Here is a 12,390-nt window from a genome sequence, read left to right on the forward strand (position 1 = left end):
ATAATAATAATAATAATAATAATAATAATAATAATAATAATAATAATAATAATAATAATAATATTTTAATAATAATAATAATAATGATGATGATGATAATAATAATGATGATAATATAATATAATATAATATAATATAATAATAATAATAATAATAATAATAATAATAATAATAATAATAATAATAATAATAATAATAATAATAATAATAATAATAATAATAATCTCTTTTCTCTCACAACAATCTATAGTATCTATTATGCGTACCGTTAACTGCGCCGCAAATTCTTATTATTTAAACTCTCTTTCGGCTACTTCGGGTAGAAGAGAGGTCAGAGAAACGTATTAACACCCATCGATGCACTCTAAATTTAAAAATGATCCATATTTGTTGAAGGAATTAAACATTAATAATTATACTACCTTTGTTAAGATGATGGATCGTACCTCTCGATGGGAATAACATCGAGGAAGTAAGAAAAAACTAGAAAAAGAATGCCATACGTATGGAATGTTTGTGTATGGAACAACACGCTCATAAGCGATCGTACAAAAAAAAAAAAAAAAAAAAAAATAAAAATAAAAAAAAATACAAAGAAAAAGAATAAAAATAAAAAAAAATGAAAAGACAAAACTTTCTGACGCTCTCCTCAACCAGACACACACGCTTTATATATATCTTACAATTCGCACAAAACCAGTAAAAAACGTATTCATTAAAAGGCCATTAGGAAACATTGTGCTTTTCGAAACACATAATTTAATACATTCTCCTACGTATACTTATCTAACACACTATATAGCACTCGAAGGCACAATTTCTTGTTATGTAATGGCCTCCTCGGAGGCTTGCATATGCTCTCATACTAACGAAACAACTATTGCTCTCGATCTCGACGAGCTAATCACAGTACGTACTCTTTCTTTCTTTCTTTCTCTCTCCCCCCCCTCTCTCTCTCTCTCTTTGTATCTTCTTATTTTTCTTACAGTAAAAGCTACGATCTACTCGCGCGAGAAGGAGAGCGTTTGCTCGTTTCATATGTAAATTGCCTCCGAGCCCTTGTTACTTTGATGAGCTCCACCGCCAGCACCGTAGGCGTTCGGCGAGGCCATGCACTCGGACCAATCGCTGTTCGAGTGAGGCGAGCTCGAGGACCAATGTCCGGGGCTGTCCGGCGAAGGCGTCGGAAAACTTTCTGGTGCTTGCATTAGATGTTGCGGCGTGACGTCTGGTCCGGAATGATGGGACGGTGGCGTCAAGTACTGATAGTACTGTTGTGTCTGTTGCTGCTGTTGTTGTGTACTTTGCTGCTGTTGTTGTTGTTGCTGTTGTTGCTGCTGCTGCTGTTGTTGCTGCTGTTGTTGCTGTTGCTGTTGCTGCTGCTGCTGTTGCTGTTGCTGTTGTTGTTGCTGCTGCTGTTGTTGTTGCTGTTGTTGTTGTTGCTGCTGCTGCTGTTGTTGTTGTTGTTGTTGTTGACTGGAATAAGGTAAATTCTCAAAATCGAACCCCACCGGTGGCATGCCTCCGTGTTTTTGATGCGTCGCCTGTCTCATGGCGGCGATGTGCGTTGGTGATGTGGGAAGTGACGGCCGGCTCTTTGCTGGCGAGGGCGAGCCCATGTAGCTCGCTTGAGGAGAGAGCGTCATGTTTGACTGTACTGAATGTGGCGGTGACTGATTGCTGTACGGTGGCGATAACGTGTTCACCATACCCTGCGTTTGTCTCTGATGCGAGGCTAATAGTTGATCGTGAAAATTTGGCAGCCCGTAGTTATTCGTGAATGTGTCAAGACCGAGCTGTTGCAAGCCTTGTATGGACTGTCCCTTTATACAATCCTCGTACGGTGGTGGTTGTTTCGCTGTCGCCGTATGACCCACTAAAGGCAAGGCATTACTGTAAAGGCTCGCACTGTCGTACGGGCTTGGTAGGTTTCCCTCAGCTCCCTCCGCTCCCTGAGGGATTTCCTGGTTTGGGGGCTGAGCGCCACGCTTCGCCGGTGGCTTCTTTACCGACGGCTTTCGCCTCATGACCACCACTGCACCTTCGGATTCTGGACTGTTTGGGTTCCCTGTACCACCAGTTTTTGGTCGTTTCTTCGATTTCGCTTGTTTCGGTGCGGAACCGATAACAGTTGGATGTGTGATAAGTTGAGGATGATTTGGGGATCCTGAAAGTAGAAACATTGGATATTACAATCAGTGTTCTTTTAAAAAAATAGAAAAGATACGAAGCAGAAATATACGTAAATCAAATGCTTACCTATTAGAGGACCATTCGGCATGACATTCATCATTTGAGGTGATCTAGGTACATGCTCGTCTAATAATCTGACGATGTCATGATGTAACCTTTCGCTGGCTACATCTCTTGGTAATCGATCCATATGATCTGTAATTTCTCTATTGGCGAATGTATCGAGTAAAGCTTTACAAGCTTCAAAGCTGCCCTCTCTTGCAGCGAGGAACAGCGGAGTCTCGTCTTTGTCGTCCTGTGCGTCTCTGTTCGCACCATGGACAAGTAATATGTTAACAGCATCTACATTATTAACAGCTGCGGCCCAATGAAGAGCAGTTTTGCCGCTATTATCGGCAGCATTTATATCAGCATCAGCATTAATCAGATCTTCTACCATTCCTTCGGTTGCTAAACGTGCAGCCAATATCAAAGGAGTGGTACCATCGTGCATTCGAGCGTTAAGATTCGTTGCTCTATTTCTAAGAAGAATTTGGAATACTCCCATCGCATCCGCAGCGACGGCTGAATGGAGAGGCGTTCTGCCGGTATTATCTTGTGAGTTAGCATCAGCTCCAGCATCCAAGAGACGTTTAGCTGCATCTGATCTGGCATATCTAGCAGCGAGATGAAGCGAAGTTTCACCGCTTTTATCGGTAGTAGCATTTAAATCAGCACCTTGTGCCACGAGATCAGCGATAACAGCTGCGGTACCATCACTTTCATCTTCCTCTTCTCCAGTATCAAGACCACCTCCACGTACAGCGGCTACCATTAATGGAGTCATTCCACATGGTCCTCTAGCATCTACATCTTGACCATGCTCGAGACTAGGCGGTGTTAAAACTCCTGCATCCGGTCTAGTTCGTATTTCTGCTGCATCCAAATGTTGTTGAGTCCACATTCTTGGTTCCGTTTCTTCGTAATCGGTGATGGCCGTGTGATCGCTTGCATAACCAGGTTCAATAGCTCGCATTCGTTTCGATGGTGGAAGATCCGATTCGTCGTCCGACCATTGTTGTGCTCGACCATTTCCTACATCGAGATCCATACAATTCACCGATGGTTGTTTATTGAGATTACGCATTTCTTGTCCATCGGGACCTCTTCGACGTGATCTACGTCTCTGACCACTTCCACTATTCGTTCGTAGAAAACCTTCTGGGAACCATGTCACTCCAACTGCTCGTCTCCTTTGCGCTGTCACCAAAACTCCTACAAGCATTCCTCCAACTATCACGATAATGACACCAATGAAGACATATTTGTAATTTGTTGGTGTATCAGGATATTCAGGACCTTGAGGACCAACAACACCTCGAACTTGCTCGATAGGGAAATTTCTCGAAAGAGAATGTTTCGAGGCTGTAGCAGCTAAGTATTCTGCTGCTTCGTTGGCTGATGGGAAGCATACGGCACCCTGTGTTACTGTACATTTTCTATTATCAATCTCTAAATACGCTATAACACCGCTTTGACTATTCGTATAAATCGTCGCCTGTCTACCAAAGAAATTCGTTTGCAAACTTGGTTCTCGTTCTCTTTTCCAAGGATATATCATGTCGTTACCAAGCTCGTCTTGTTTCACACGTAATGTAGTTCTTAATTCGTGACCGATATCTCGTAGGAATGCCACTACGTTAGAACGAAAAGTCTGCATATCCATCCTAACTACCACAGAAATAACACCTTCTGCTAAGGAGGGTGGTTTTCCGTCACAATCCAAGCCATCCCAATTACATTCTTCGTTGTTACATCCATAGTCGCAATAACCATTAGCATAATGTTTTCGACAATACGCATCGTATATCGGACTGAAATAAATAAAGTAACATAATTAATAAAATATTATTCCTACATATAAATTATTAACTTGTTGAAATTTGTTAGAAATTATCTTATACTCACTTGCAAGGTGCTAATTTTCTCTCGCAGTCTCTTCCATCGAAGAGACATTGAGCGTTGTTGCATACTTCATCGCAAACATCGTTCATAAAAACATCCCAACAGTTTATTGGAGCGGTACAGTTTCTCCAAGGATTAATACCAAGAGAACAATCGTTTCCGTCGAAATTACATGCGTATCTATTACATTCCTCGTCGCAGTGATGATTTCCAGACTTTTCTTCGCAACGATTTTCGATACATCTTTTCCTTTCGCGTTCCAAGTCGAGATCGTAAGCATTCATGTTCTTTGGAATGTTTGAATTTGGTCTACCGAATACACCACCTCTATAATTTGGATCGTAAATTTCACAGTTCTTGCCAGTCCATTTTGGTGGACAATAACAAGTATAATCTCCAAGAAGATTTTCGCAAACGGCATCTGATTGTTGGCAAGGGTTACTAGCACATTCATCTCTAGCATCTATTTCACAGTGAGTGCCTGTTGTGCCCGGTGGACAATGACATCTATAGCCAATTTCTGTTTCAGTTATCCGACAAGTACCACCGTTCAAACAAGGTTCCGTATCACAGTAAGAGCCAGCAAATTCACAATTCTTTCCATGATAATCGTTAGGACAGATACATGTGTGACCGGCTTGTTTGGCAGCACATACACCGCCATTCTGACAAGGTGAACTATCACAGAAATTAACTTTTACTTCGCAGTGACGACCCATATAACCAGGTTTACAGTTGCAATGATAGTTGTTTACAAGTTGAACGCAATCTTGAGTACCAGGTGAAGCACAGGGATTTGATAAACATTCGTTGATATCTCCTTCGCATCTTGGCCCTACAAAACCTGGTGGACATTTACATTCGAATCCACCAACTTTATCAGTGCATGTTCCATTATTATGACAAGCGCCAACCACGCAATCATCTACGTTGATCTCGCATAAAAATCCAAGTGTACCCGGTGGACAGGAGCAACTGAAGTTATTGATTAGATCGTGACATGTGCCGCCATTTTGACAAGGATTTGGTCTACAATCGTCAACGTTAAGTTCACAATTTTGTCCTTGGAAACCTTTCGTACATTGACATTGATATGAACCGACTAAATCTTTACAGGTTGCACCATTTTGACAAGGAGCGGATTCACATTCATCGATTTCTTCTTGACAATAAGAACCAGTATAACCTTCGATGCAATGACACCGATGACTATTTCCAATGTCCTCGCAAGTACCGTTATTACAAAGATTCTTTTCAAGCACACCTTTCCTAATAGCAGCATCCTTGCATGAGACCATTTCTACGTCACAAACCTTGCCAGTCCAACCTGGCGAACAATTGCAGTGGTACTTGTTATTGTGTTGAACGCACGTTGCTCCATTTTCACAGGGATTATCAGCACACCAGTCTACGTATTCGCCGCATCTTGTACCGGTATAGCCATAAGGACAATGACACGTATAATATTGCACATGATCATGACAAGTTGCACCATTTAGACAAGGCGAACTATCACACTCGTTTATACGGTATTGACAATTCGAACCAGTATAGCCAGGTTTGCAAACGCAAGTATAGTTGTTTATTCCGTCGATACACTTGCCACCATTCATACAACTGCTATCAGTGCAATCTTCGTCATTGGTTTGACAATTTATACCGGAGAAGCCAAGTTGACATTGACATGTATACGAATTTACGTATTCCTTACAAACTGCTCCATTTTGACAAGGCTGTGATTGACATTCATTTACATCCACTTCACAATGTTTGCCGTTGAAACCATCAACGCATAGACAAGTATAGTCACCAATTCCGTCTAAACAAGTTCCACCATTTTGGCACGGATCTGTAAATTCATAATTCATCGTACTTCAGAATATGGTGTATCAAACAAAGAATAAATGTACAATTGTATTATAATTAAGTAAGACTCTATTATGATTATAAAGAAAAAAAACTAATTGTTTACACAAATCCGATCATCAATCCGACCAAATAATAATAAGATTAATTTAAACAATACTGGATATATCATCTAATCAAAGTTATAGCTAAGAACGGCGTTGCTGATCTTTTCGGCGAGTGCGAGCACGTGCCAAACTCGGCATTTTAATTTCAGCTTATATAAGTATCGAAAGTTCGACAAACGAGAAACGCGGCGTCATCGAGTACAAATCGTATCCATGACAAAAAAATTAAATTGACTTCGTCGTAGTTGGGCTAACGAACAAGTGTAAACCATCTTGCAATATTATTCTGTTATTTTTTCGATCTTAACACGCGATGATTGTAAAATCAAGTTAAATCTTTTTTTATAATTTTTAAACTTTTTCAGTCATCTCAGATGAATTTCTAGTTAACTTGTTTTTCATAATTTTACCTTGATTAAGAGCCTAATAGCTTAACAGCCGATGATTTTGATTTTCTTTCTTTTACTTATCGCTTACTTTAGATTTAAATGATTACTTTAATTTATCTAGGTCGTACGTAATCACGTTAATATCAGTGCTCATTCCTGTATGTTTTAAGATTCAAACGTTGAACAATGTCTATTTTCAATAAAACGTTACCACGTGCTCATCTATTAAGGTTATCGGTCATTTTGTCCGCTCATCGTACGATCATGATTCGACGTGCTGTACATAGTTCGCAGGTATATGTGTACATATACATATGCAGTTAAAGCGAATCTGAATCTTATTAATGATTTATCAGCTCAAGATATTACGATCATTTTTGACATCGCCCGTCAAAGATACGACAAACGTTTTAACATTTCTTTTCTTGTGTGTTCAATTGCTGAATTGCGGTCAGAATAAATTTTGGATTAATCTATCTAAACTGATTTAAATTTAATCAAAACCATGCACGAAGCCAAGATCTGACCCCGTGCTAAATTAAATACATTTTATTGTTAATTCGTGTTTTATTCTTGTTTTATATTTCTTTAAAAAAAAATATGCGTCTAAGCATTTAAGATGATGCTCGATGCTTTCTCGTGAATAAACGGCAAAACGCACATGCGAGAGAAAGAACGGTTATAAACTTATTATCCTGAATCGACACTTACATGATGCACAATCATCGGTGTTGATTATGCAATCCCGGCCTTCGTAGCCTTTAGCACAGACGCATTGATAAGATCCATTAGTGTTCCTGCAAGTGGCACCATTTCGACACGGGGACGTCATAATGCATTCGTCGACATCTTCGTCACATAATCTGCCAGTGTAACCTACTGTACAAGTACAGGCAAAGTCGAGAAAGTTTGACGAAGGTGAACATTTTGCGTCGTGTAGACATCTGTAAAAATAAGATCTCAATAACTAACAAAGTTTCAATTAATTAATTAAAATTTAAAAGCGGACGAATAAATTTTTATTTGATTTTCAAAGGACTTACTTGTTAGGTGAGCAAGGGTCCAACTTGTCCTCGCAGTTTCTACCGGTATGAGGTAACTCGCAAACGCATTTATAATCGTTTACAAGATCGATGCAAGATCCACCATTTTGACATGGATTGTTAGCGCAATCGTCGACGTTGGTTTCACAATTTGTACCAGCGTAACCGGGTAAACACTTGCAACTATAACCATTGAGATGATCGTTACAAGTGCCACCGTGTTGGCAAGGATTCGAGCCACATTCGTCGATGTCAGCTTCACATCTTTTGCCTCCATAACCAGGTAAGCAATGGCAAATAAATTGGTTGACTCCATCTTCACAGGTACCACCGTTTACACAGGGGTTGCTAGCACATTCGTCGACATCACTGAGACATCTTGCATCGTAATAACCGCGAGGGCACTCGCATCTAAAACCATTTATTAGATCAATGCATCGGCCACCGTTTGCACAAGGATTGCTTGCGCATTCATTTATATCCGTTTCGCAGTGTTGTCCGGTAAAACCAGGCTCGCATTCGCATGAGTATCTAAAATGAGAATAGTTAAAAATTAGCATGGCGAATTTGTTAATTTAATTGAAATTAAAATTGAATTTAGGTCAAAATTAAGAACCAAGTGTGTTCTAACACTCTCGTGTGATTCATTTTAAGAGTTACTCATGCTCCCACGTTTAAATCGATAATTTTCGTAGACAATTATTTACCTGTTGATACCATCAATGCATCTAGCCCCGTTTCTACATGGATTACTATAGCATTCATTGACGTTGACCTCGCAGTTGGTACCAGAAGTTCCAGGTCTGCATATACATTGATAACCATTGATCTTATCCTCGCAACGTCCACCAAATTGGCAAGGATTGCTCTCGCATTCGTCGATTTGGGTTTGACATAGTCTGCCAGTGAAACCTGGGAAACAACTGCAACTGAAGCTGTTCTCGCCATCGATGCAGTTGCCACTGTGACAAGGATTCGATTGACAATCGTTTATGTTTGTCTCGCAGGATGCACCAGTGAATCCTGGTGGACATTCGCACGTATACTTTGCTATCGAATCCTGACACGTTCCACCGTTCTTGCATGGCGATGAGGCGCAATCGTCGATGTTGATTTGGCAGTGTGAACCAGCAAAACCATCGGCACAGGTACACTTGAATGAGTTTATGAGATCGGTGCAAATTCCGTTGTTCAGGCAAGGCTTTGCAGCGCATTCGTCGATATCTATCTCGCATTGTGTTCCCGTGAAACCTGAAAGATATAAAAACAAAATATTTCAATAATTGATCCTTATATTTTCTTCATTTTTTTTTTTAATATGTTCTCTATATTATTTTGTTAAATAAACATGAAAATAAAAAATCATGTCGATCTGATTAAATTGAATGCATTGCTATTATATTTTCTATTAATTCATAAATATTGATAAAGAAAAAACGAATGGTGAAGAACAAAGACGAAAAAGTTCTTTTAATTACGAATTTAATGCATATACGTATTAAGATATTCATTAAGAATGAATAAATTGTTACTGAGAGACCTTAAACGTTTGTTGCTAATCCTTCCATTTTTCTCACTTTTTATCTCTTTCCGAAACAATTCCATTAACAGAAAAAATTCAAGGAATTCTAAAAATAAGATAGAATCCGTTTTGAGAGATATAAATGATCACGAGTTTCGAAGAGCAGCTAATGAGTGGAAGCAGGTTAGTTGATTATACATTAAAGTAGAAATAATGAGGGAATAACGGCGAAGTGCTAGGAGATTAAAGAGCCAATTTCCTATCGTTCGAATGTATTGGAGGCATCATGGCGTGAAAGAGAGAGAAAGAAGAGAAACGACTAGACACCTAACAGCCGATCTATGTGTCCGCGCGATCGTGCGTACTCCCACGTTCGAGCAGGCGTGTTCGGGTAATTGTAATCTATTGCCTTGGTACAGTGTGTTCTCGAAAGAACCTACGCGCGTTGATAAAGTACGTGAACTCCGAGGAGAGCACGATGCTGCTCCGTCACTTCTGCCTCTCACCTGGCTATCCTCCTTTCCTCCTCTCCTCCTCTTTCTTCTTGATCATTCCTTCCGTTTCTTTTTCTCATACTCTTGTACCCCGCCCACCCAGCCACGCGTATACGTGCTGTGGACTCGAAAGAGAAGATAATGCAAGAACGCTCCTTTAAATTGGAAAACCGATATCTCGTTATACCATTAACTGTCACGTGAATTTTCTACCTTTTATCCTAGGGACCACAGTTATATTATCATATTATTCATAGCTTCATTATTTCGTTTTCATTAGAAATGAATATTGTTAATTAATGTTGTTAATTAATGTTGTTAATTAAAAATTTTTTATTCTCAAAATAAATATCTTATTTACTATGGAATTTTTTTTTATTATATTATAACACGTGTTTGTACTTTTGTCAATAGTGTATCTGTTTCATCGATAGTTACACATTATCATTTTAATATCTCTTGAGGATTCTTTAGTAGGTTAAATATATTGAATTTTTGGATCAAAAATTGCAATAAATTGCACAACAAAGTAATAATAACTACGATAATTAACCCAATATTATTTTATGATGTTTTAATATATTTCATAGGTAAATTTAATTTTTGTAAAATATTATCTTTATTAACTTTCAAATCAACGAAGATGATTGAACTAACTAATCATTAATATTCGAAATAATAATTTATATATAATCAATACATAAATAAAAATACTCTTTATTCATAGTTTTAGTATTCTATTTATATAAAAAAAAAAAAAACAAATAAACACTGTTAATAAGAATTAATTCTTGAATAGCACTTTTTTTACTTTACAGTGTTATCTAATTATTAGTTTTTATTCGGTAAAATTCAACTTATAGTAATTAATTTTTCATCGATGATCATCATGACAGTCAATGTATTAAAACGCTTCCGACTTAACCACCAGGAATTCGTTCTTCTTACTGGAGATTTAATGCACGTCGTTTTCGAATTATTTTTTTTCGTCTTTTATTTTTCCTTATTATTTCTCTATTTATCTTAAATAATCGATAGGAGTAGATCTTTCAAGGTAATAGTACATGGTATCGGGCTACCATGCGTTGAGCTACCTATTGATGTTTTTCGATCGCGGATTTGATACACCCCTTTGATACGATCATGCTAAGCGGATGATTGTTACCTATACGATGCTTGACTTATGTAGTGTTGAAACGATAACGTCGGAAAGGGTTAAAATGATCTTGAGAAATGATTTTTCAGTAGTTTTATTTGTTCGTTCGAGGTGAATGTACTTTGAAATAATAAAACTACGAAATTGAAATTAAAATTACAATTGAGATTAAAATTTTAGAGATTATATTAAAAATAGAAATTTATTCTTAATCATTTGTTCAAATCATTCGATCAATAGATTCGATCAATAATTTATTTAAGCACGATTCAAATCAAAATAATGTAGTATCATTAAAAACCCATTAAAAAAATAAACATATTAAAAAAAAAAAATACGATATATAATCTTGCTGTATGAACTAATACTGACATAAAACTTATTATATACCGTCATTAAAAATATATCATTAGAATTATTCTAGAAAAAGTTTAATAATGATCATGCTGTTCGAATTACGAGAATATAAGGTATTACATGTTGTAAAAATATATCATTACAAATATTTAAAAAAAAAATATTCAATAAAGATCCTGTTATACGAACTACAGAAAGTATCACATATCGTATAGTTTGCTTGATTAAAGTCATACTCATAGAGATCTCGATATAGATTATTATTACAATTCTCTTTATAGATTATTATCGCAAAATGAGCGAATATCTCTCGCTCTCTCTCCCTCTCTCTCTCTCTCTCTCTCACTCTCTCTCCCTTCTGAGTTTCATATATCGTAAACTATCATTCGTGTTGATCTATTCCACGTATCCTGCTCATCGAAGTGTGAATGGCAGCAAATCTCACACGAAAAATTTTTTAAGGAGGTAGCACCTGCAACGAGGTACCGCGTGTTCTAGGAGAGAAATACAAAACTCGAAGAAGCCGTTCGCGGATGGTTGTAACGGTAAAATATACGAGTTATCTCGCACACATCGTTCCGGCATCCGGACGAACGACGCCTCGAAGCAAAAGACATACTTAGATTTCTCTATCTTTTTTTTTCAGATACGAATGTATCGACGATGAGTATGCTGATTGTACTTTGATCAGTTTGATCGATATTTTTCATAATCGATTGAACACGTGTTTAACTTTACAATTCATTAAACAATTTTTCAAAATGTATAAGCTATTTAAAAAAAAAGGAACAAAAAGAAAATGTAATGCATGACAGTTCCTCGTATACGTTCTTTTAAATATATAAAATATTAAATATATATATTACTCTTAAATATATATATATATATATATATATATATATATATATATATATATATTTAAGAATAAAAGTAAACCTTACGGTAAAGAAGTATTAAATGATTAATGATTGATCCAATGCGTATACTCATTCCTTAGATACCTTGTATCATCTCATACAAAATCAAATGAATATTTTGCCTTTTTAAATTACAATGATTGATAAATCATCTATCTTCTCATAAATATAATTAAACAATTTTATAACTGTTAGTGTAAACGTTATAATAAAAAAGCTATCGAATGATTAATGATTGATAAAATGTTTATATATTTTCCTTCATAACGAATCTAATTAAGAGTCTGCTTTTTTAAGTTACTTTGATTGGTAAACCATCTTCATATAATCATTTTAGTATGAATCCAAGAAATTCAAATTACTATTTAATTACATTAATTAAAACATACACATACACATACA

General features: G+C 37.0%; 1 protein-coding gene across 3 annotated transcripts in view; it reads right to left on the reverse strand.

Annotated features, from left to right (window-relative positions):
- Positions 1 to 116: 116 nt before the first annotated feature.
- Positions 117 to 12,390, reverse strand: part of LOC124421760 (neurogenic locus Notch protein) — a 188,985-nt gene continuing 176,711 nt past the window's right edge. For all 3 annotated transcript variants that reach the window (XM_046957342.1, XM_046957343.1, XM_046957345.1), the window contains 6 exons: positions 8,250 to 8,793; positions 7,543 to 8,073; positions 7,211 to 7,443; positions 4,141 to 5,986; positions 2,260 to 4,046; positions 117 to 2,167 (listed from right to left, as the gene is read on the reverse strand). In XM_046957342.1, coding sequence (XP_046813298.1) covers positions 1,035 to 2,167; positions 2,260 to 4,046; positions 4,141 to 5,986; positions 7,211 to 7,443; positions 7,543 to 8,073; positions 8,250 to 8,793 — 6,074 coding nt within the window. In that variant the 3' untranslated portion in view covers positions 117 to 1,034. The remainder of the gene's footprint in view (positions 2,168 to 2,259; positions 4,047 to 4,140; positions 5,987 to 7,210; positions 7,444 to 7,542; positions 8,074 to 8,249; positions 8,794 to 12,390) is intronic.

This window comes from Vespa crabro, chromosome 2 (genome assembly GCF_910589235.1).
Source record: "Vespa crabro chromosome 2, iyVesCrab1.2, whole genome shotgun sequence".
In the NCBI taxonomy this organism is placed as follows: domain Eukaryota; kingdom Metazoa; phylum Arthropoda; class Insecta; order Hymenoptera; family Vespidae; genus Vespa; species Vespa crabro.